Here is a 26,470-nt window from a genome sequence, read left to right as displayed (position 1 = left end):
ACCATTCTGTTGCCTCTTGCAAAGTTGTTCATACTATGCTGCCCTCTGGCACTCCAAGTTGTAAGAGTGCCCCTTCAGATATAGTTTTTATACCATTTCTATTAATAATTACTCGCTGTTTACGATTTGATAGGTAGGATTCAAACCATTTTTTCTCTACCCCTCTTATTCCATACATTTCCAATTTTATTAGTAGATATTTGTGTATCAAGGTATCGAAGGCCTTGGAAAGATCCAACAGTAAGTCAGTCACGACTTTTGAGTTCTCCAATGCGTTTATTACATCACAAATAAACTCATATGTCGCTGTAGAAGTTGACTTTCCCTTTATACAGGGTCTTTCACGAGGAACCTCACCCATATTTATACGGGAAACTACTGAACGTATTTTCATGAAATTCAGCACTTATAAGTATTTCACGATGCTGATGAAATCTAAAATATTTTCAAGGCATGAGCACCTCCGGTTTTTCCGGAAATGACGTCAACTTCCGTTTTTCAAATAAGAACACCATTTTTTTTATTGCAGAAATAGATTCCTTAGAAAATTTCAAGTTATTTTGATGTAACATTTTTCAATTTTGGTTGGAAAATTCTCTCTGAGCGAGAAAATTCGAAAAAAAATCGAAAATAGAGCTCCGCTGAAACAAGAATAACTTCGAGGTTTTTGGATGGAAAATTTTCATTTTTGGGATTTTTCAAGATGTAAGATTGATGTATCCACTTCAAAAATCGAAATCGCGATTCATGATACAGGGGGTGAAAAAATCGCTTTCAAAGTTAGGGATGACAAAATCGTGAAAAATCAATTTTTTCAAATTAGAACCCCATTTTATTATGGCAGATATTGAATCTACGTTAAAAAATAATGTGAGTGTATGCATCACACCCTTGCCCTAAAGTGGATATTTTCTGAGTTATTCACAAAAAACTGTTTTTCGTCTTGAATTTTCAGCCATTTTTTTTCCCTTCACGCCAAAAAGATGAAATTTTCAGGAATTGTTACTTAAACCATGTTTTAGATTTTACTACCCTAATATGCAAGAGAAAAAAGTTACAGGTTGTTCCTAAATAGATGGCGAATTTTGATTCGAATTTGTATCGGAAACCTCTTTATTTCAACTAATCGGCCATCGGTTTTCTCTCCAGTGATAAATAAATAATTCCTTATGAACCATATGCAAAAACTTACCATGTTTTACATTCTTTTTTTTTAATGATAGATATCATTAATTACATCTGCCAAATTCCTCTTTATTCAGTAGCATTTTGTGTTTACTATTAATTTGGTGATAATTCGTATTAAGTTATAAAATCGATCACTATGCCTAATTTTACCAATGAAGATTATTTAAATCTCATTCTACTTCATGGAGAATGTAATAAAGTTGTAGATAGAACGATTCGACTGTTCATTGAGAGGTTTCCTGACCGACCCAGACCAACGAGAGATACCATTAACAGAACCATGACAAACTTGAGAAATGTCGGATCTTTCGTTAAGAAAACTATACACAGAGAAAAAAGTGTAGTAGAAGATGAGAACAACGAAATTACAGTTCTTGCATATTTTCGTGTGAATCCTCAAAATTCTCTCAAAGATGCCGAGATTGATCTGGGATTATCTCAATCGAGTGTTTGGAGAATATTAAAAAAACATAAAATGCACCCATATAAATTCAATAGGGTACAGCATTTGAAGGAAACTGATTTCGTCAGGAGAACAGAGTTTTGCGAAGCTATGATGATTCGATTTCAAGAGAATGAAAACTTTTTGGACTGTATAATTTGGACAGATGAATCTAAATTCACAAAGAATGGTTCTTTCAATAGGCATAACAGTCATTATTGGGATGAAGAGAACAACCACCACTTCAGACAATGGAACTTTCAAGAGACCTGGAGTTTCAATGTTTTTTGCGCCATCAAAAATAATGCAATTCTCGATGTTCACATTTATGATGGGACTTTAACTGGTAAGATAGAACACTACACATGTTTGCATTATTTAAAGAATTTTCTCCCTTAGGAGATAGATATTCTGACATATTGACTCAAATAATTGAGCCGCTAGTACAGAACCATAATGACTTATGGTATCAACAAGATGGCGCGCCTCCACACAATTCACTCAATGTGTCAAATAAACACTTTTGCAGATCTCTTCCTCCCGATGAAATAAGAAGAGCAACGCACGAAGCATTCCTGAGACGTATAAATAAATGTCTAGAAATTAACGGTCAAAACTTTGAGCATCTTCTCTAGTTATAACTGCGAGAGTTTGCCATGGTTCTCCTAATAGTAACTTGAAGTCGGTTTCAAGAAGGGGTGAAAAATCTACAGCATGGTTCAAATAACAGTTCCTGAAAATTTCATCTTTTTGGCGTGAAGGGAAAAAAAATGGCTGAAAATTCAAGACGAAAAACAGTTTTTTGTGAATAACTCAGAAAATATCCATTTTAGGGCAAGGGTGTGATGCATACACTCACATTATTTTTTAACGTAGATTCAATATCTGCCATAAAAAAATGGGGTTCTAATTTGAAAAAATTGATTTTTCACGATTTTGTCATCCCTAACTTTGAAAGCGATTTTTTCACCCCCTGTATCATGAATCGCGATTTCGATTTTTAAAGTGGATACATCAATCTTACATCTTGAAAAATCCCAAAAATGAAAATTTTCCATCCAAAAACCTCGAAGTTATTCTTGTTTCAGCGGAGCTCTATTTTCGATTTTTTTTCGAATTTTTTCGCTCAGGGAGAATTTTCCAACCAAAATTGAAAAATGTTACATCAAAATAACTTGAAATTTTCTAAGGAATCTATTTCTGCAATAAAAAAAATGGTGTTCTTATTTGAAAAACGGAAGTTGACGTCATTTCCGGAAAAACCGGAGGTGCTCATGCCTTGAAAATATTTTAGATTTCATCAGCATCGTGAAATACTTATAAGTGCTGAATTTCATGAAAATACGTTCAGTAGTTTCCCGTATAAATATGGGTGAGGTTCCTCGTGAAAGACCCTGTATATCCATGTTGTGAGGAGTTCAAAATATATACAGTGGACTCTCGATAAGTCGAACTCCCAGGGACCACATAAAACTGTTCGACTTATCTATAGTTCGGCTCACCAAACGTTCGAGTTATTGAGGTGGGAGTTCGACTCATTGAGGGAAAAACTCGAGGTAATACATATTGATCATCGTTAGTCAATGAGAAGCAAGCGTATATGTATTTTACATTTAATGAAAAATATGTATACATACATTGTACATATTCTAATCACATATCTTCATAAAATTCATACGGGTTTAAAAAAATCGTTAATTTTCATTTGCTTTAAACGTTTTTTTTTCCAATTTGGAAACGACCGAAGATATTTCATTTAGTTTCCTGAAAATGTCGTATTCGATATCTTCAGAACTTTCCAGAAAACATCTGATCGTATCGATAGCTTGTCTAGCTTCTTGAACAGTTGGTGGTGTAGGTGGCTCAATTTCAGGGTCCTCCAAATTGTCCAAACCTGCATCGTCTTCTTCTTCCCTTCCTAACACTTCACGTACGATGCTTTCATCAGTAGGTGGAAAGCATACCGGTAGATCACAATCCACCTCCACAAATTCGTTAAAGTTTGCATCCACATCAAATACAGATGAAAGGATTCCCCATCCATCAATTTCCACTTCTTCTGGATTTTCCAGCGCTGTGTCTGATTCATCGGTGGTAATCACGTCGAATCCACATGCAGAAAAACAATTCTGAATTGTTCGAGGGCTCACTTCATCCCATGCCTTCTTGATGAAATGTAGAGCTTCTAATACATTTATTGGGACTACAGCACGATTTTCCTGTATTTGTCGAAGCACATGGTTTACTACTTCAGTACGGTATTTAACCTTAAAATTTTTAATGATTCCCAAATCCAAGGGCTGTAGTTTCGATGTCGTGTTCGGTGGTAGAAACTCTACTTTTAACGATATAAGAACAGGCAAGGGATTATGAGCTGGACAATTGTCTATGAAGAGAAGAGCCCTCTTCTTTTTTTTTGTCAACTCGTTATCCCACTTTTGCAACCATTCTCTAAAAATAATTCCAGTCATCCATGTTCTAGAATTCGCAGTATACTCTGTAGGAAAGGTTTTAACATTTTTGAAACAACGGGGCTTCAGCGATTTGCCTATAACGCATGGTACATGTTTCACTGAACCGCTCATATTAACAGCAAGCAAAACAGTTAAACGTTCTTTACTTTCCTTACCACCATGACAATCTGTGTTTTTGAAATCTAATGTTTTGTTGGGTAAACATCTGTAAAACAGCCCGGTTTCGTCTGCGTTGTAGATCTCATCGGATGTGTACGTTTCCAATAAATCCGATAGATGAGCTAGCCATTCAGCACAAGTGTCTTCATTAACGCTAGCACTTTCGCCTGACAAGGTTCTTCCAGCAATTCCGTACCTTTTTTTAAAATTGGATAGCCAACCACTACTCGCTGCAAATTCGTGGCCTAGGGAAGATGCGAATTCCTTCGCTTTCTGTTGAAGAAGTGGTCCATTTACTGGAATATTGTTTTTGCGCGTTTCCTGGAACCACTTTATCAAACATTTTTCAACATCTGAGTGCTGAGGCAATTTTTGACGGTACCGGTGTACTGATTTTCCTTCTGCAGTGGAAGCGATGATTTTCATTTTGTTTTTGATGATGGTTGACAGGGTAGATTTAGGAATTCCGAACTGGATAGCGATGAGGCTTTTACTTTTTTCGCCTTTCTCTACTTCCCGAATGAGTTCCAGTTTATCTGCTACTGATAAAATTTTGAGTTTTCGCGGAGCCATGACTTATAACGCTCTTGGCACACGATGGCTTCATAAACAAATAAGGAATGAATTGAACTAATGTCCCTCGACTCCTGAGCGGTTGAAGAACACATTATGATGGCTGCCACTTGTGGTGATTGGTTTGCGTAACGAATCCTTTTCGCTTTCATTCGTGAGATCAAAAAGTTCGACTCATTGAGGCGATGGTGGTCAGGAGTACGACTCATAGAGGTGGAGATTTCCGCGGAGCCCTTCCAGCAGTTCGACTCATCTATTAGTCTCTTTAGTCCCAAGAACACTGTTCGACTCATTGAGGTGAAATTACATAGGGTAAGATACGCAGGAATCGGGACTGGAGAAACAGTTCGACTTATCAAAGAGTTCGACTTACCGATGTTCGACTTATCGAGAGTCCACTGTATATATATATATATATATATATATATATATATATATATATATATATATATATATATATATATATATATATATATATATATATATATATATATATATATATATATATATATATATATATATATATATATATATATATATATACATATCGGTTTAAAACGTGCGACGACGTTGTCCGATGCCTAGAATCCATTGCTTGCGATCAAAAGTTCAAAATACCCTTCTGAATTAGAAATGTCATCAACTGCTCACATATAACCATTTCCAATATTTTCGAGAATGAGGGAAGGAGGCTGATAGGCCTATAGCTTTCAGGATTGTTTTCATCTCCTTTCTTATATAGTGCTTGTTTTAACATAAATATGCCATTTAAAAATTGAGGATCAAGGAATCATCTAGACGAAAAGTTAAATCCAACAAATTTTTCACAGTATATGGTATGTACCTATATGAATTTGAATGTTTTTACTTCAAAATAATTATAAATTCCTATTTAAAATGTGAATAGAATACAAGAAATTTAAAGTTGATGTTTCTAACCCATAGATTGACATTAACTGAAAAGAGTACTATGAGTATTCAAACCTTTAGTAAGTTTTCTAATGATATTAAATTATTAAATGTATAAAAAATTATAAATCATTCAGAAAAAAGGTAAAACATCTACTTTTTTTATTATTTTTTCAAACCAAATAGTATTAAAGAATATTTTGAAACTACAATGTAGCTTAAATTTTGTGACGTCATTTCATTGGTTGAACTAAGTGTAATTAACATGTAACTTGAATTTATATAAAATAAAGAAATGTCTTATTATGTATTAACCTGGAATAGCGAAAATTTTGTGGACAAAACACGTATTTAATGAAACTGTCTTAAGAAAAACGTGTAGACGGAGAAATGCTGGCGATTATCAAGAGGCGGAAGCAAACTAATTGGGACATGTATCTACAGGATGTCCCGTAAAGACCACGTCAAACCGAGGGAGAATGTAGATCAAAGGATAACCCACCTGCTATGACAAAATTCCCATTATAAAAGTCTTACCGTCTTCGAGATATATTTTTTTTTTAAATAATGAATTTTTGCCCCTTTCAATAGTTTTTTCCTTACGGTTGGTACAATTTTACATCTTTTTGGTTAATTTTTTCAGTAAAATATTGCTGAAGAATGATTTTAACGTTTACGTTAAAAACATCCTCCGAACATTTTAAAGGGGGACTATGAGAAATATTTTTATTGGAAATTTTGGTATTGGATTATTTTGTTCATGAAGTTTAGCCCATCGTAGTGGGAAAAAAATGTACCGAGCTACTGCTGCACATTACACCAATAAATCGTCTGTTTTATAGTGATTTCAAAGAGGTATCACACAAGTCATTTGTTATTCAAAGAAAAAAGATATGGCTGTTTTTATCCAAATGGGTACGTTTCTGACAAAATCAAGTTTGTCAATTCTGTTAAGAAATCTTCAATATTGCATTACTTAGTGAACAATGGCAATTGTTTACGTGCGAAAATATTACTCGCATAATTATTCACCTCAACGAAATTCAATTTTGCCGGCAAATTTTGCGAAAACATCATGCAGATCCAGATTTTTTTAATAAGATCATTAGGAGCGACGAGTCTTCCTGTACCAAGGATGGGTACATGAATCTCCACAATTTGCATGGCTGGAATATCATGAATCCACACTAGGTGAGAGAATATAAATCACAATATCGATTCAAGATCAATTTATGGACTGGAATATTTAATGGTCCAATTTTGGGCCCGATCGAACTGCCGCCATCACTGAACGCAAACAATTATTTGGAATTTCCAACCAACCAGCTGCCCATTTTATTGGAAGATGTGCCACTGGCGCTGCGACGTAGTCTGTGGTTTCAACATGATGGATGCCCAACACATTACGGACTCGAAGTTACCGCTCATTTAAATAGAACTTATCCCGACCGGTGGATTGGAAGAGAAGGTGAAATTTTGTGGCCTCCCCGTTCACCTGACCTAAATCCTATGGACTTTTATTATTGGGGCTGCCTAAAAGACAAAGTATACTCAACACCCATACGTGATGAAGCCGAATTGCGGATGCGTTCTCTCAATTCGGTTTCATCACACATGGGTGTTGAGTATACTTTGTCTTTTAGGCAGCCCCAATATTAAAAGTCCAGAGGATTTAGGTCTTCATGTACCCATCCTTGGTACAGGAAGACTCGTCGCTCCTAATGATCTTATTAAAAAAATCTGGATCTGCATGATGTTTTCGCAAAATTTGCCGGCAAAATTGAATTTCGTTGAGGTGAATAATTATGCGAGTAATATTTTCGCACGTAAACAATTGCCATTGTTCACTAAGTAATGCAATATTGAAGATTTCTTAACAGAATTGACAAACTTGATTTTGTCAGAAACGTACCCATTTGGATAAAAACAGCCATATCTTTTTTCTTTGAATAACAAATGACTTGTGTGATACCTCTTTGAAATCACTATAAAATAGACGATTTATTGGTGTAATGTGCAGCAGTAGCTCGGTACATTTTTTTCCCACTACGATGGGCTAAACTTCATGAACAAAATAATCCAATACCAAAATTTCCAATAAAAATATTTCTCATAGCCCCCCTTTAAAATGTTCGGAGGATGTTTTTAACGTAAACGTTAAAATCATTCTTCAGCAATATTTTACTGAAAAAATTAACCAAAAAGATGTAAAATTGTACCAACCGTAAGGAAAAAACTATTGAAAGGGGCAAAAATTCATTATTTAAAAAAAAAAAATATATCTCGAAGACGGTAAGACTTTTATAATGGGAATTTTGTCATAGCAGGTGGGTTATCCTTTGATCTACATTCTCCCTCGGTTTACAGGACACCCTATAGATACAGACAATGTTTTCTGGGGTTGATAATGGTGGCAATAATGGTGGTTGATAATGAGAGCAAGGAATGTTCTTCAAATATTGGAATAGAAAAAACAAAAATCCATACTCTCATATAAAATTGAATTTTCAGAAAACCATTTAATGAATTCTACCAAAAACGATCCACAGAGCTGAGCTGAACCACACAAAGAAAATAAGGAGCCAGATCCATAATAACAGAAATAATCATGCATTCTAACTTAACTCTGAGACATCATGTATAACTGGAGTAGTGCTGTTCTGTCGAGTATTGCACAGCATACGAGAACCATTTCAATTTTCCAAACGTTTAAAATTGTAATTGTTTAAATTACGCATTTTCCCCTCATTTCTATTCTTTCTAATTCATTCATGTTCTTTTCAATTGTTCTTTTTATAATTACTATGTATAATTTTCTTTTTGTTTTTTGGTAGTGCACTTACATTGATATAATAATGTACAAGCAGTATATACACTGCTTCTGTTATTTGAATTTGTTATCAGTATCCCCGATATCCTCCTTATGCCTTTTTCTCTTCAGCAGCTGTTGTTTGCATCTGAAAAACAAGAATTGGTGAACTTGAGAGCAATTGCTATATACTCACTTAAGGTTTATAAATTTCTTCTCGACTGATTAAGGGATTTCTTATGCTGAAGTCGTGCATCATTTTTTCTTGTCCTAAAAAGGACATTTTGATGGTGTAGTCCGTAATATTTCCATTTCAAAAATTATATGATGAGTATTAATCTTTTTAGGAACCTTTTTTTTTTTTTTTGTTTTTTTTGATGCCCCAAATATTTATGTTGATATTATAAAATATACAAATTCATTTTTTACAACTATTTTTTTTCAAGTCAGGAATTTTTTATGAAATATCTTTTTTTTTATACAAATATTTTTTGGGCATTGAACTCCTATTTTTTCTTACCATAACATTATATTATACAAAAATTCTTTCTGAAAATCTGTTCTGATAAATTACAAAACTCAAATTCTTCAATAGCTATACCTAAAGAGACCAATTCTAGGATAAAAATAAGGAAAATCCGATAAAAACCCTCGAGATTGTCCCAATCAAAACAGACCATCAGTTCACAAAAGAATATCATCAATCTGAATTCTAAAACCAAAAGTTGGAACAATTCAACAAGCAATATATATATAAATTTCAATAGATTCAAAGAACTGAATATGACTAAATAAAGTTATAAATACATTTTAAAATACATTCTGTGGAAATTAAGGGTAAATTTATTTTACAGTGACGACAGCTTGATGAAATATGGCAAACAGTTCAATGCATTACATCTAGCTGTCGTTGTTGCCCATACCATCTCTGTGGCTATCGCCTCCATGAGCGATCCTCATCATCATCTTCATCATCATCTTGTAGAAGAACCTCTTCTGGAAGTTCTTGCTCAGTTCCGTTAGCCTGAAAAAAAGTTGTTGTAAGTTGAGAAAAATTCAGGAAATGCACTCAGCAATCAAGAGTCTTGAAGTACTCATTCATGCAATATGTTTGATCATTAAGTCATTGATGTCGGTTAGTTTAGCTAGATGAGGGTCATCTTACGGATGGCCATCAGCAAAGATCATCAAGATGAAATGAAAGAATCATCTATTCAGAGAAGGACCGTTCCAAAAGATAAGATCTCAGCAAAAATGAAAGAATTATTTGAGTTAAAAAAACAGAACTGGAATGAGTCAAAAAATTATAATGAAGTAATACTCACTTCTTCATCTGCATCTAGAATACTTTGATCTATGAGCTGTTCCTCTTCAGTCTCAGACATAACAACTTTTCGTGTTAAGTTATTATTCATTTGGTTGTTATGTTGCACATTACTGCACCATGTAATGGAAAGTGTACGATCCTAAAAAAAGTTTTTTAAGAATGAGTTTGCCATTAGAGATGTATATGAAATTGTTTTTTTTCTATAATTTCTATATATACAAGGTGATTCAATTTATAGTGGATAGGTGGAGTGTACACTACCTTTTGAGATAACATTTTACACACAACTAAACAGTGTAAAAAATACATTCTCCAGCTGCTTAATCATTCTGACACACGAAAATTTTCCATTGAAATAATTGTCATAATACATAAATTATATGTAATTTTTTTTCTTCAAACGATTCTAAAGGTTTATTATTTACAATAATGAATAAAAAACTAAAGAATTATCTTTGGAAACAGCTGAAAAAATGCAAAAAGATGGCTTTGGCACACGGCACATCATAGATGCAACAATTAATTAATCATGCAGCATCGATTCTTATAGAGACTGAGCAGAAATTATTGCTAAAAACTTTTCAACAATAACTATAACATAATTTTCAACTTGAACAGGTTTATCTCATTGTGCATGAAAAGTATGTATAGATAATCTAGGATTGGTCCTCTAAGTAAGGGGACAACCAAAGTTTTGTAAAAATATTCATTATAGAGAAATAATATTTTTATTTCTATCAATGAAGTATTTTATTTTTCTAAAATAAGATTCCTGATGCTATTCTTGAGGACTTTATTGATCAATATATATGAAGTCATATATAATAATAGATTAACCTTAATTTTTGAAAAACATCCATTAACACGTCCGCTGCGGTACGTATCCCCGGGGCATGTGTTGAGTCTTAAAGTTAGTGCGGCACCAAAAACATGAGTGGATCATTCCAGTGCGAAAGTCATAAATAAGTTGTTTTTTACCGATTTGAACGATGCAAACAGCAATTCTATTCTATTTGAAAAATATACTTATTCGAAAATTTATCACAACACATGCCCCCGGGGATACGTTCCGCACAAAACTAATATTTCATTAGTTTGATGCGACTAATATGTCTAAAAATCTGGTGTATGGACTGATTAGATTTTGTTTTGCCAATTTTGAGAATATTAGTTAAGCTTCGTTAAGTCAACTGTAGGTAGCGCTATCAACAAATTGAGATTCTTGTTATTTATTATTTATGAGGTCTGCGCCATTATGTACCTATATGTATATCTTTCATTATAATTATGAGCTGTGTAAGCAATTCTTGAAATTGTAATGCCCAATAAATACCAATAAACTCTCTATCTATTTCTAATATTTGAATTCATTCTAGTAAACGTTTTGTGTTTTGTTTCACGACTTTGCACGGTCATACTCGGTTACACATCGCTTTTGATTGGCCAGAATCAGGTTTTAATTAATGTATCCAATCAAAATCAAAGGAAATAAGAACAAAATGACAAGTATGACATTGCGGCGCCATAATTTCCAACAGTTGGTACCTTGAATATTAGATTATACCTTCGTTAGACGCAGCCCGAAAAAAATTTACACACGTATCCCTGGAGGCATGTGCCGCACAGAGATCAAGGAATGTAAAATGCCCCCGGGGGCATGTGCCACACATAGATTGAAATGGGCAAAATCTATAGTCGCAGTGAACGTGTTAAGAACCAGTTCAAGGTATTTTCTGAAAATTATAAGTGAATTCTTTTATGTGCAGTTGATCTAACTGGGCCTACAAGATGATTCTTCACTACTCCCATCAAATGGTTAAAAATATAAATGTTTTCCTCAAAATTGTATAAATAATCCATTGTTGAATCTTTTCCACTTTAAATTGAATCACCTCATATATTTTATCAGGGTAAACTTTCTGTTTGAAGAACTTACCTCGAAATGTTTCCCTTTAAGAAGAGCGGCTTCTGAATCCTTCCTATTTTTGAAATTGAATGTAACACTAGGTAGTGTGGGATCAGTGATGTATTCGGCAATTTCTCCAAATTGCTACAAACAAAAGATATACCATGAGTAAAAAAATAACGATTAGTTTTGAAACAAGTTCAAATTCTTAGAAAAAAAAATTACCTGAAAATGAGCTAGAACATTTTCCTGTTCTTCAATTTCATAACCAGAGACCAATATTCTGGTAGGCCTATGATCAATTGAATGTGTGGTTGTTTTATGAAAAGGTGGATGTAAGTTGGTATTTGAGTTAGTCCTATCGATTTTCGTTGCAGATTTCACTGAAAAGGACAATATCTAGTTAACCAAAATATCAAGAATTCAAGGTGCTTTTATCAAAACAGAACAGTTAACTAATCCGCCTACCTGCATTATCTAAAAGATTGTTTTTACTGAGAAGACTATGTCTTTGCATAGGATTATATCTCCTTCCCCTTCCTCTCTTCAACATAGCGGTTTTGGCCTTCAGCTCATAATATTTCTTTTGAATCTCAGTGACATCAGCTCCTTCTTGTTGTTTGGCTATTAAATCAAGCTCAATGTCTAAGATTTCTTTTTGGGCATCCTCTTTAGTTTTTTTTTGTGGTGCTGCCATTTTACTCGCGATAGACTGCGCAATATCTTTACGGATTTCTTCAATGGATTCTTGTGTTTTTTTAATAGTTTCTTTAATAAGATCTCTTTGGGGACCAGGTGTCACTAAGGAAAAAAAATAATAGATGGTACCAAATTATAATTTCATGTTCATATCTTTGCATAATTCCAAATATTAACTACTTACATTTTTCCATCTTTTCAATAAGAATTTTCTGTTGACTAAGCTGTTTCTCCAGAAGCTCCTGCTTCCTCTTCCTCAAATCCTGATTGATTTTCATGACTTCTTTCCTTTTATCATCTTGGTTTTTCTTCAACTTTTCTTTGGCAGCCAAAAGTTCCTGACTTTTTTTGATGTTGGCAGCAGCTTGAGCTTTTGCCTCTTCTTTATTAATAGTAGGAGGGGAGTTTTCAGACGTGTGATTCTTGACATCGTTAGCTTCACTGCCTGGAGGAATTAACTTGGGTTCCTCAGCTTTGAGTTGAACTAAATTCAGGACTTTATTAGTATTTGACGGAACAATCTGATTCAGGCCCAAACGTTCCTTCACTGGTCTAGGTGGGACATTTTCTTGTTTACCTTCATACCAACACACAAAAAATTGTTGTTTCAATTTGGAAAATGCAGAACAATTTGAATTTAACTATTCCCTTCATAAATAAAACGAAGAAAACTATTTCAAAAGTGTAGCCTTTTTTCAAACAATTTTCAACATAAAAACAATTGCTAAACATTTCTGTATATTTTAATGATCGACTTTCAACCCTATTGCCATCAAATTAAGTAATTTCTTTCGATGGTTCACTGAAACTTTTATTAATTGGAACTTTTGCAGATTTCATAAAAAAAAATTACCACTGCCTTCTTAAAACGTTTCAATTCATTAAAAACGAATATGTCAAAGATTTAAACTTAGGGTTATTAGTACTAGGGAATCCAATCCTGTAAATACTGGATCCCTCTGAAATTCTGCGGGATCAATATTGCGGGAATTTCCATGCGGGATTCAATATTAAAATTGCAAATTAGACAATAAAAGCGCAAACGTCTTTTGAAACGTCCCAAAAAGCAATAAACCACTCATAAGTAACGGACGAAGATGCAACACTAGTTACTGCATCCCGCGGATTTTCGGGATTGATATTTTGATGCGTTATTGGATTCTCGTATTAGTACCAACTTTCAAAAATTTCAGAGAAAGTTAAATTTTTCTATTTTTCCACAATCCCAGCTGAAAATGATTACCCGAACACTGGAATTAGGTATTTTTGTCCAATAAAGCAATTGTATTGTGTTTTGAATATTACTATTAATTTAAGGAAAACGTGTTCTACAAAATGAAGTTTCAAAAGAGTTGATCTGGATGGAAATATTTCATGATTTATATACATTTGAATTTTTTGTCTAAAACTATTGGAATATTACTGAATATTTATAGCATAAATCAAGAAAAAATCTGATATCAAACTCACCATCATTGTTGGTGTTATGCCAAAACACCTTAATAAAGCGATTGTTGAGAACTGCCTCTGTGCTTCTATAAGCAGCACTGGCTTCTGCATGACTAGAAAACGTGACTATGGCTGCTTCAGTGTCCCCCTCATAGTTTACCTGAATATTTGTAATTTTCCCAAATTTGGAAAAGTGATTGTTGAGGTGAGTTATACTATTTAATCCTGCCGGAATCTTTTTTAATTCTAGCGAACAATTTGCTAGGTTCCTAGGTGCCCGAGCACCCAGGCGATTGAAGTCAAACTTGTTTTTCTTCTGATGGTAGAAGGAATCATGATTTTCCAAGGGTATAAAGTTGGATTGAGGCGGGTATCCAGGAGAATAAACTGGTTGCTTATTATCCATAACAGGAACCGAAATGAGTTCACGATTGATGTTTGGTTGTGGGGGAAACATGGCCATTGAAGGTAACTGAAAAAAATATAGTCAACAATTGAAAATTTTTCAATGAATTGATAAGGAATAGTCAATAAATCAGAATTAATATTATGAGGTTTGAAAATGTGGTTTAAATAAGAAAGCTCTTCAATAAAAACAATAAAGTAATAAGCACTTGTTTGATTCCAAAGGTTATTGAAAATAACAAGACAAATAAAAATGTTAACAGTCATCATATCCCAAGGTGATCAATGTAATCCAGAGTTGTTCCCCAAGAGATGAGGGATAGTTTAATTAAATATTTCCTAAATCAATTGAATTTTTTTGTTGAGTGCATTTTTGGACTTGACAAAATGAAAAAGTAACAGTAGGTTGTAAGTATCAGTACTTTACTTACATTAATTGAAGATAAACGAGCTAACAAAAAAACACATCAGGTCAGAAATATCCTGAAGTACAGACCCCAGAATGTCCAAAAACCTTGGATATGTCCTTAATTATCAAATTCAAGCATATCCGATTATTGAACCACAAAAAACTAATATATACTAGTAATAACTTGAAAATAACAAGTGATTGAATACTTGTTGAATATGTAATGATGATGAATACTGAGTTACTGACTGACTGTATATTACTGGGTGAATACTGAATTATTGAAAGCACTCTCTGGTGGTGGGACTATGGTGGGAGAAAGCATCGAGTAGAATCACAGGAGTTCTTCTTCTTCCTCTGTAAGCCTCAACACCTAAGAAATCAACGCATTGGAGAGGAAGAAGAAAGATTACTTCAGTCGTCAGTTCTCACAGTCAGACAGATGGAAATCATTGAAACCATAGACAAACTAATCTTATTTTACGTAAAAGAAAAACAATAACAATTCGTTTGTCTAAATTTTGTCCGACATGACATCATGGACCAACTTGTTTTTAATAATAATTATTATCTGTAATCTGTGGTAATAATCCAATTAAAATTGTATCTTGCAACGTAAAGGTGAGAAATAATTAGTGTTTTTCGTTAAGTATAGTAAAAATTATCAGTGTTTATCATGGGTGGTGCTCTTAAATGTTCAGTACTCGGTTGTAAAATTAATTCCCTTCGGCGGCACCGTTTACCGAATGTCAGGAAAGGTTTCAATAATGGCTGAATATTATACAAAAAGAAGACTCAACGGACTGCTGCCAGAATCTATATACAAATATATGTCTGTTAGTTCATTCCGATAAAAAAATATTGTTCCCCAGGAACAATACGGCTACATGTAGATGCAGTACCAACTCTTTTTCTTAAGAATGGATCAGCATCAGGTTTGTATTTTTGTTCATATTAAAGAGTCTATTCAAATAGTATATTATTACTAGTGAAATTCTTCGTATATGTACTCCATCATTATTTTCAGGTACTGAGAAGGAGCTTGTTTTATCTCAAAGTATTGACGAGATGGCACCAACGACCACCTACAGTGCTTGAAAACCTTGATAGAAAAAACTATTGAATATAATAGCCTTTAGTCCTGACATTTGTTGATTTCCACAAAGCGTTTGATACAGTAGAATTAACGTCCATTATAAAAGCATTAAATGAATGCCGAATCGACCATCGATACACAAATGTCATCAAAAATATATACAACAACGCCAGAACAACTATCAACCTTCACTCCCAGACAAAGAAAATTAAAATAGGAAGAGGCGTAAGACAAGGTGATACTTTTATCACCTAAACTATTCATCACTGTCCTAGAGTATGCGCCCAAAAGGTTGGAATGGGAAAGCAAGGGCATCAGTATCGATGGGGAAAGACTCAATCATCTTAGATTCGCCGACGATATCGTACTAATCTCTGACAATCTAAGAGAAGCCGCTATTATGATCCAAGAACTAAAAACGCAATACAGGTGGTCGGTCTGAGGATAAATCTCGAAAAAACAAAGATGATGACCAATCTAATAAGCTATTAAGTGTAGACAACAATCAGATAGAAATGGTCCATAGTTACATATATCTGGGGCATGAAGTGAGGATTGGTGGAGACAACCAAACAGCAGAACTGCTCAGAAGAACAACTTTAGGATGGGCAGCATATGGCAAACTTCGTGATGTCTTCAAGAGCGATATTCCAACCAAGCTGAAGAGAGATGCTTTCAAATGTGTGTTCTACCCGTTCTAACCTACGGTGCAGAGACCTTAACCCTGACCAAAGCATCGGCACGAAAACTGCAGAAAACGCAGCGCAGGATGGAACGATCGATGCTGGGAATAAGTCTAAGAGACAGAATTAGAAACGAGGAGATTCGCAGAAGGACGGGTGTGGATGATGTTTTGGAGAGAGTGACGGGAGCTAAATGGAGGTGGGCAGGACATGTTGCAAGATCTAATGACGGAAGGTGGACGAGGAAAATTCTGGAATGGCGACCAAGAGCAGACAAGCGAAGCCGAGGCCGACCAGATGGACCGATGACTTGAAAAGAATCCACACCATTGGATGGAAGCCGCACAGAATAGAGAAAGATGGAAATGCCTTGGGGAGGCCTATGTCCAGCAGTGGACGGTTTAGGGCTGAATGATGATGATGATTGACGAGATGCCATCTGTTTCAAATAATTTAGAAGAACAGGAATGTAAGCAACCAATTATAATTAAATATTATTTTTTGATAATGATAATAACTGTTCTTTATTGACCATTAACCAAAGTCCTTCAGCCTAGTTTTTAATAATACATATTAAGTCATTTTAATTTCTGTTAACATTTTATGTATTGTAGAATTAGAATAATCTGATATGAATAATTTATTTTCAGTTCTAGGAGCATCAGAAGCAAAGACAGAAGAAACTAAGCTTTCTGAAACAAATAAAGAGAATATTAAGTGGAAGGAACTGAAGAGCATATATGGATACAGACCCAATCAAAATTGCAGCGATTGAATTTTCAATTATAGGAAAAAAAGAATCGAAAAGGGTTGAAAAATACTTTGATAAGGATATTATACATCAAAACTATTTTTTTCGATCTTCACAGTCCCCCTGTCTCAAATTTCCTTCACTAATAGACTTAACTTTTTGCCATTCCAGTTTAATTTTTCCACTTTTTTTTATTTAACAGTTATTTCAATATTTTGAATCTCCAGATGTACAAATAGTTTTTTCCTTAAAAACTTGTTTTTTTTTCCATAATAAAAACAAATGAGATGTGATGACGACTGACATTCTCTTTAAACCAAAAGCCTTCACAAATTTAATTCATATAAATGTGATACACTCCTGAAACCTATTCCTTATAGTATTTGTTTTTGCAATCTTGTTTCAGGCATACATTGTATACCATACCTGCCCTATAAGTGGTTTTGACTCTATTTCATTTGTAATGTTGCTTTCATGTCCTATTCATTGTTCAATTATAAGGTTTCTTATATTCTGTAATATAGAAACTAATCCAACACAATATACATAGTTCATTTATTATAATATTGTTTTGAATTGATATTTTTGTATTTGAATAACTTGGCAGCATACAAGCTTGTCGTTGAAGAAATTGGTTTATTTTGATACATAAGATTATTTAAGCAACGATTTTACTATTAATTAATAGACAGAAGGAACGAGATTCAATGCCAGTAAGTTTGAACTTGAAGTTCAAACTAATAAACACAGCTTTTTACAAAATCTGGGGAATGATACAGGATTCACACTTACTGGTATTAATCTCGTTCCTTCTGTCTATCAATTTATACTGAAATCGTTCCTTAAATACTCTTATTTATGAAAATTAACCAATTCCTTCAACGACACCGTACTAATTGGAATGACAATTTATTCGTTTGGATTCCAAACACTGACAGGAGAACTAAAATGGCGGTGTGTGACGTCACAGTCGTCACACTAACAGAGCGTATTATGTCTAAGATTCTCGAAAAGGTTTTAGAGGCTCAACTTGTTGAGTATGTCTATGCTGAGAACATTATTCCCCAACATCAGTTGGTATTCCGTAGGGGTCATGGTTCCATGACCGCTGTGTCAAAAATTACTGATGACATTTTCCAAGCTTCTGATCAGGGTAAAACAACCGCCTTGATCCTTCTAGATTATTCAAAAGCATTTAAAAGTCTTAATCATGAGCTTCTGGATGTTGTACTGGAATTTATTGATATCCCTCCAAACAGCAGAAGACTAATAGCTAACTTCACTGGTGGGAGATGCCAAGCGGTTTTATAATGGTGTTGTATCTTCTTTTCTAGAACCCAATAGAGGAATGCCCCAGGGTAATATATGTGAGCCAGTTCTCTCGCTGTGTCCTATCATGTTTGTTTCATTATTATGCTGATGATACTCAGATGTATTTGTCCTTCTCTCCATCAGAGTCTGATCAGGCAGTGGCGGCAATCAATTATGATCTCTATTCTATCTCAGAATTCTCTGAGAAGCATTGCCTTAGGTTGAATATTTCTAAGTCTACGGTTGTGGTATTTGGTGGTCGGCGATCCGACTTTGAGGAGAATTACAAAAATTGCATCAGTAATCGATGGCGAACAAATTATATTCCAGAAAAATATAAAGAGTTTGGGGCTCATGATTGACCAAGACTTGAGATTCACGGATCATATAAATAAAAAATTACAAAGTGCATATATTAGTCTAAAATTAATTTATCAAAATAGGAGTGTTTGTCGCGTCCACTTAAGTCTATAATACGGGATTCTTTGGTATTATCACAGCTTAATTACTGTGACGCGATAGATGGTCCATGTTTGACCAAAAATAATGCTTTACGTATGCAAAGGTTGCAGAATTCGTGTTTAAGACTGATTTTTTGTGTGAGAAAATTCGATCACATTAGTCATTATCTTAGGTTAAATGGATGGATGAACATAAGCGAGCGCAGATATTTGCACGCAATCTGTTTTTTCAGGAAATTTTTAAAACAAAGATTCCACTTTATCTTTATAATAAAATAACCTTCAGATCTGAATTTCACGATATCAGTGTACAGTCAAGAGGTAGACTATCGATGCTTGGGGATGTTCGAGCGATCCTTCTCATATCAGATTGTTAATCTTTTCACTAAACTGCCTTTTGACATTTTAGAGATTGTTTCACGGAGACGTTTCAGAGTAAAGATTTTTGAAAACCTTATTTCGTCCCCGCAATCTTTCATTTCCCTTTCTACAAATTAGGTATAAGTAACGACAATGTTTTTTTTGTTTGTTTCATTGGGCTGAGAGATTATTACTTTATTAGTTGAATTATATCAATTTGTATAGGTATATGATGTATTTTTTTGTGTATATTTTTTTTTGTCTTTTATGGGTTAGGTGGAAGAGCAGACCCCTCACTTGAAGTGAACTGAACCTCGCCCTTTGCCATACTTTTCAGTGACTATGACGTATTTTTTTCTCTGTCAACTTCAATAAAGACATATTATTATTATTGAACTTCTTTTGTTCTTGCCCAATGAAGAATTTCATGTTTTGCTATCCCGACTCTCCTAAGCCTCTGTTAGACGTCCCAGAAGCTTGTACAAGTTAGGAGAACCCATTGTGTTCTATGTAGGCTTTGTGACTGTGTCCCAACGCCACTTCAGGGACAGCATTGTTCATTTTTTACCCAACAGCGAATGGTTGGACACTTCATATAACCTTCAGTTTAAGAGTTCAGGCTGTCCCAAATTCAATGCTGACTGAGAGCTTGAGAACTATAAAACTAAGAGAAAAAATTTTCCAGAACCCAGACGTCGAGGGGTCTTCAAAAATGTTTTCCCCAAGTCTTATATTTCTCGAGATGCTCTCAATGAGAATCTAATTTGGGACAACCTGTACTCCTAAGTAGAAGGTTATGGGGAATTGCCCAGCCATTCGCAGTTGGGTAAAAAATGAAGAGTGTTGTCTCTAAAGTGGCGTTGGGACAGTGAAAAGCCTACACAGAACACAACGGATTCTCCTAAATTCTACAAGCTTCTGATAAGTCTAACAGGCCTAGGAGAGTCGCATACGAGACTTTTTGTGTTATCAGCTCTCTTCATGCTATTAGATAAGGTAAGATTTTCATCTCGGTTAACCATCACTGAAGTACACCATAGTTATGTGCCTACATAAGAAATCGAGACAAACAATTTGTACAGAACCTTTAAATTTTTTTTTGTATTTTTTGAATATGTTTCTGAGTGAAAAATTTGTTAACATTTATACATTTAATTAATGTACGTAATTTGTAAGTTCTATGAATTTTTCTTGAGTAATACACTACCAATTATTTCTAAGATGGTATAAGTGACCATTCTCCTTTCTTAAGTGAACCCTAATTTTTCAACTTTCAAAAAAGCATGAGTTGAATTTTTACACTCACAGTTTTCACACAATTAATTATTTTCCAAAACAACTCAGAAATTTTCTGAAAAGCCGGTATAACTCAGTATCCGCTTTCGACTCCTAGTTGACTGAACTTAATTTGTTGTGAATGACCTTTAGTATGACCCCTTCAAAGGATCACATTGAACACCCTGTATAGATATATACATCAGCATATCATTCTACAATCCGTAAGGATTTCAAATAGGCATCTAATGGCTTCAGAAATGGAAGATCCAAATTATTGAAACCAAATCGGTTCAAGCCAATTTAAACATTCAAAGAAACCAAATCATATGAACACAAAATAGCAGATTTCTAATCTACCAACTATATGAGAATGCATTTAGATAACACATAAGCTTAGAGGGAGCATAAAAAAATAAAACAGATTGACCTAAAAACCAAAGGCAGAAAATCACAACTGGCATGAAAAAACAAGATAGATTGTATAATAACGCTCTCAAGGAGTGGCAGACAAATAAGTATATCGGACTGACAGAAATCTAGGAGACATGATCCATCACTGAAGATGAGCGGCGATAGACCGGTTTCACTCTTTTTGGAGCTCATATCCAATATCAATGACAACCAAATGAAAACTATTTACCATCTCATGCTGGATTTCAATCGTATACAAATTATTGTTAGGGCAAAAAAATAAAAAATATATCATCCTGAACATCTATTATTAGAACTTTCAACGGTTCTGAGGATCCTTAAAAACATATAATATGTAGTTGTTTGCTTTTGTCTTCTATTGTTAAAAATAACAATAACGCTTATTCTGGCAAGTGATTTTCGGATATTTCTTGAAAATTACTTCTTTCAATTCTTCTTATGTTAGTTTGAACAGATATCCTAAAGATGTAAGTTTTAGTATACATTTCATCATAATTTAATTGTACTCACATTCATTATGTTTTTTAGGATCCTGAAAAATTGTTGGTTTAAAATATAGATTATTTAGACCATAGATTATTGATTTTCACCCAAAAAATAACTTGCCTAGCACCCAAAATCTACTTCTCCTTATATTATACAACAACTATACGTATACAAGTACATATTATACAAGTATTATACTTGTCACTGGAGAAAACCTCACAATGTCACTTGAGAGCTCCCAGCTCTGATCTAGCAAACAAGCCCGTAGAATACATAAAATTCTGATTGCTCATTGAGAATTTTCTGAATCTGTTCATTAGACATTCTAATTGCTTATAAACGAATGAATAATGAATGAGTTAATATCAACAATTATTTGGGTCATTTTTGGAATTCCTATTAAATAATTCGCGTCAATAATTGTCACATACCCTTGCTTTGTTTTTCATAGAGCTTCAAGTGAATATAATTTTTTCATCTCAAACCAATCAAAAGTGAATTATTTTCAAATAACTTCAAACCACTTACCCTTGCTGGTCCTAGAGGTCGTGGACCTCTGAAACCCCTCAAGAATGGAGCTTGAGGATTGTACTCAGAGGGTATGACGCCCCTGGGACCCATCATCGGGTGGCCAGGGGCTGTCAAAATAGGTGGTGGTATATTGGTTTGTATCTCCGGTGTGGCTCCATTGGGATTGTAATTTAGTACTGTAGAAAGAGCTGCATCTTCTAAAACAACTGGATCGACACCATGATCAAAAGGACACATCTCTCCCCTCATACATAATCCTTAAAAAAATTTTTGCATATATTGGCAAACTATAATATAAAAACTATTTGGTCTTGATTGACAAAAGTGATTCAATATTAAGATTTATATTATTTTTTACCTTTTTCATCAAAATCGCGACATTTCCTTTTTGTTGAAAGTACAACACAACTTTGAGTGGAAGTGTTCAGTCTCAAATCAGATTCTCCATGGTTTGAATCCTGAGTGGGAGTTCCAGGTCTTGAATGTTCTCTATCTTTTTCCTTTACAGTCTCTCTTCTGGCTTTTTCTAACGATCGTGACCTACTTCTACTTCTACTTCTTTCCAAGGATCTATGGAAAATACATTTTCAATGAAAATAGAGAGTGTCTACAACTATCACTTCTTTTTTAGATGATGTGACAAATTTGAAAAAATTTAGTTCTATAGAAACAGATTCAGTAAACCCTACTCAGATATTTATTAGTGTTCTGTTCTTCAACTCTCAAACAAATATTAGTATCAAGTATAGTCCCCCACTGCAAAGTATTTCAACATGTATTAAAATGCTTTCAATATAATAATAATAGTAAACTCTATTGCTGATCTTAAATCATTAAATATACACCAGTAACAAGGCCTAAATTTATAAATGAGCTACTACTAACAAATGTGATGTCTTTTCTAACAAGAATAAAATAATAATTCCCTTTATTTCTGCCCTTCATTAGTAATACCAATAACAATTATTGTATAAATACTTATTATTATAATTAATTATACTTATACATAATTATATATGAATGATATTAATATCAAGGAGGTACTGAATCTGTTAAAAATATGCAAAATGAAAATATCCTCAATTATTGTCCAGGAGTAAATAAGAGATAGGAGTAAAATTCCTTAATTTTTTACCCTTAAAAATTCATGGATCATGTTCTCGGGCTAGAAGGATCAATGCAGTATAGCAATTGATTTTTGTACAAAAGTCATGCAAAATGCACCAATAGTGCATAATATTGGATGTTGGACAGATGCATTTTTTTCATTCTAATTGTCGAATCTACACATCACAAAATTCTCAGAAGGAATACAATTTTTTCATCCTCAAAGGATTCCAAAGTTTTATTATTAGAAAAAAAAAAAACTAAAACCTGCAGTTAACCATATTATCATTGAATGTCTGACTACGCACATTGGAAAATGTGAAATAACTATTATAAATGAAGAAACACTGTAAATTTTATGCTATCGTTTAATATTTCCAGGTAGAATATCTCATGTCATTAAAAAGAGTAATCAACAAAATTAACAATAAATATCAGAACACACTGAACTCGAGCCTTGAATGTCAAAGTTCCAACACTAACCTTTGAGGCAAATAATTTGAAGTTGTATCGTATCAATAGATATATGTTATCAATTTTATGATTTTTTGCTTTAAGAATTCATGGATTGTATTCTGAAGAAAAGAAGATTTATGGAATATAGCAATTGATTTTTGCACCAAATTTCGTGCAAAAAAAGTCTTACAATTTCCCTGAAATGTTCTGGAAGGCCGATGGGGAGATTTCAATTAAATTTTCGAATTCTATACTTTCCAAAATATAAACTCTGAAAATTTTAGGAATTCTGGAATTTTTTTCTCAAAAAATTCTAAAGATTGATTGAAGATAATCAATCAATAAACAAAATCTCCCCTTCGTCTTCTATCTCAGAAGCACACGCAGATTTTCAACAGGAAATATCCAGAAAGATTTTATAATTTATGCAGAAATAACAATTATTATTATTGTGTACATATTGTCAAATTAAACATCTTCATACCTATTTCTGTACCTGCCACTCCTGTGTTGATATCTAGGACTTCTAGATGGAGAAGGTGGAGTCCTAGACCTTCTTCTTTCATACCTTGAAGACCTCATAGGTGGGGATTTGTTTCTCCATATGCGTGGTGGTCGATCTCGTTTTTCTCTTTCTATACCACCAGTTCGATGAGATGGGGATAAACGATCTCTCGATTTATCTCGACTGCGAGACCGCTTTGAACGATCCCATGAACGTGATCTAGAACGTAACCTGTCCCTAGATGATGATCGCTCTCGTCTACGAGTACTTCGAACTTTGTCATCTTTTTCTTTATTGTCCTGTTGATAAAAACATTTACTTGAGTATAAATGGTTAATTGGTCTTATCTACAATATAGATGAAAAATAATCATTAGAATAAAGGAATAGAGCAATTGGTTAGTTGACGAAATTATTGCAATTTATATTCTTAAATATGTTAAATTGAAAAAAATTGATTTTCTAAGTTTTCAATTCAACAAATGTAACAACTACTACTTATTAACCTACCCTTGAATTTAAAACTCAATAACAGTATAAAAACTTACAATACAATCAGGTTTTCTGCTCTCACGAACTTCCCTATCTCTTTTAATTTCGGATTCTTTTTTAGAACCATTTATCTGCTCATTCAAATTTGGCAGTTCACTTGGTTGCACTATCACTTTTTCTTTAACACATTCTTTGTCTTTTTTCACTATGTTTGGATTAGGCGGATTGGCATTTGGGATCACTGGGGTTGTTATGTATTCTTGGGTTTGTAGAGTTTGAAACACGAGATTCACGAAAGTTTCGGTTTCTGAAAGAAAAATCAATTACCAAGTCATAAATTTCTAAATATTATCAGTATTAACCCACCTTCTTCTAAAAATACTTCCAACTGTCCTACCATACTCTTTCTGAGTTCATCGTCAGCTTTATCCTTCTTAATCAAAGCAATAACGTATTTAGCTAGTGCTGCAGGATCAGCATCACACCTGTGAAAGAAAATGATATTTTATAACTTTCACCCCACGCAAATGAAAATTGAGGTTAGTTACTAGAAATTTACTTTTCAATTTTGGTTGAAATATTTAGTAAAGATACCCTTCATTCATAAAAAGAATTGATCACAAACAGAAATATAATAAAATAAATACGAACGTTTTCTAAAGATATACTTTAAAATGTGACCAAATATGGGGTCAACTTACATAGGTTTCAAAACGGCTGTTAGCCAATTTTTGAAAGCTTCAGGTTGCTCGACTATCATGATGCAACTCCTTTTTACATCAACAACAACAAATTTCGTTCAATTCGTTTGTACTTCTGATATTTCACTTATTTTCATCAATTTTCAATGCACGGTAACAGCTTGCCATTAGCAAACTTCTAACAAATAGAAACAATTGTGGGAATGCCAACCTAACACGGAGATATGTCACTGTGATAGATTGTTATTAAAAATAAATTTTCCTTTGCATCGTCTATTTTCAATAAATTCAAGATTACCCACGATGGATGTATAATTAGATGAGTTTGTTCTCTTGCAGAGACGTTCTAAAAATACAGTAACTATCATAAAACAAAACACAGATTTCTTCTTAAGAATCTGTAGAAGTCTTATAATATTATATAAGTAACCAGTGGCGGAGAAAAATTTTGGAAACATAGAGATTTGTTAATTAAAATAAAATTTTTTACTTCTTCTTCTTCAAGTACCTATCCGATTTGAATGCTGACAATAATAATATAATATTTAATGAAAAAAGTATGTATTTGCACACGACGAATAATAATATAATCACCATCAAAAATTTACATGATCTGTCAAATATAAAAAGAAAGGCTAAGCTAATCAAATATATAAAAAAATAAATATAAAAAACATTTAAATGTATAAAAATATACACAGAAAAAAGCACATAATCGAAGAAACTCACAGTTCAAAATTTAATATAATTTGAAATCACTCAACCTATATATCGTTTTCTCCAAAAGTGACTTTTTCACTCTTTTGTGAAAAACGGTGGGACTCAATTTCTTGAAAGATCCTGGAAGTTCATTATACAGTTTGATACAGACAGATACCAATCTGTGGCACTGTTAGTCATTTGTTTACGTATCTGTAATATGTGTTAATTTTGTTTTGTTTTATTCAGTTAGACTAGTGTTCTGTGATTATGACCACAGAAAACTAATATCTTCTTCTTCGTCCCTCCTTTACAATGTGCTTGGTTGATATCCATCGACACATCAAACAAATGAACCTCTGAGAAATGAACA

General features: G+C 33.6%; 2 protein-coding genes across 3 annotated transcripts; both read right to left on the bottom strand.

Annotated features, from left to right (window-relative positions):
- Positions 1 to 3,324: 3,324 nt before the first annotated feature.
- Positions 3,325 to 4,836, bottom strand: LOC123675289 (tigger transposable element-derived protein 6-like). Its single transcript, XM_045610635.1, has one exon. It carries the CDS (start codon positions 4,834 to 4,836, stop codon positions 3,325 to 3,327), a length of 1,512 nt encoding a protein of 503 aa, XP_045466591.1.
- A 4,240-nt stretch (positions 4,837 to 9,076) lies between these two features.
- LOC123674840 (zinc finger protein swm) lies at positions 9,077 to 25,802 on the bottom strand. Of its 2 annotated transcripts, none has more exons than XM_045609945.1 (13): positions 25,399 to 25,802; positions 25,064 to 25,182; positions 24,754 to 25,004; positions 24,186 to 24,505; positions 22,497 to 22,708; positions 22,136 to 22,395; positions 13,957 to 14,407; positions 12,671 to 13,063; positions 12,256 to 12,588; positions 12,013 to 12,170; positions 11,818 to 11,931; positions 9,880 to 10,020; positions 9,077 to 9,578 (listed from the first exon to the last, which is right to left on the bottom strand). In XM_045609945.1, the coding sequence occupies exons 1-13, from the start codon at positions 25,455 to 25,457 to the stop codon at positions 9,489 to 9,491; spliced, it is 2,901 nt and encodes a 966-aa protein (XP_045465901.1). In that variant the 5' UTR covers positions 25,458 to 25,802; the 3' UTR covers positions 9,077 to 9,488. The 2 variants fall into 2 exon arrangements, with proteins under 2 accessions (XP_045465901.1, XP_045465902.1); XM_045609946.1 differs by having other exon boundaries at positions 24,198 to 24,505.
- Between the last annotated feature and the right edge of the window lie 668 nt (positions 25,803 to 26,470).

The sequence above is a fragment of the Harmonia axyridis genome, chromosome 3 (genome assembly GCF_914767665.1).
Source record: "Harmonia axyridis chromosome 3, icHarAxyr1.1, whole genome shotgun sequence".
In the NCBI taxonomy this organism is placed as follows: Eukaryota; Metazoa; Arthropoda; class Insecta; order Coleoptera; family Coccinellidae; genus Harmonia; species Harmonia axyridis.
The sequence above is the reverse complement of the archived record's forward strand: the minus strand, read 5'-3'. Positions and strand labels throughout refer to the sequence as shown.

Bases quoted from the DNA above. Each gene is read 5' to 3' on its own strand.
- LOC123675289 (XM_045610635.1), bottom strand. From the start codon at position 4,836: ATGGCTCCGCGAAAACTCAAAATTTTATCAGTAGCAGATAAACTGGAA.
- LOC123674840 (XM_045609945.1), bottom strand. From the start codon at position 25,457: ATGATAGTCGAGCAACCTGAAGCTTTCAAAAATTGGCTAACAGCCGTT. The intron at 24,506-24,753 runs GTAAGTTTTTAT...TTTTATCAACAG, and splicing joins GCAGAAAACCTGATTGTATT to GACAATAAAGAAAAAGATGA. The intron at 11,932-12,012 runs GTAATTTTTTTT...TTTTGTTTGTAG, and splicing joins ATGTTCTAGCTCATTTTCAG to CAATTTGGAGAAATTGCCGA.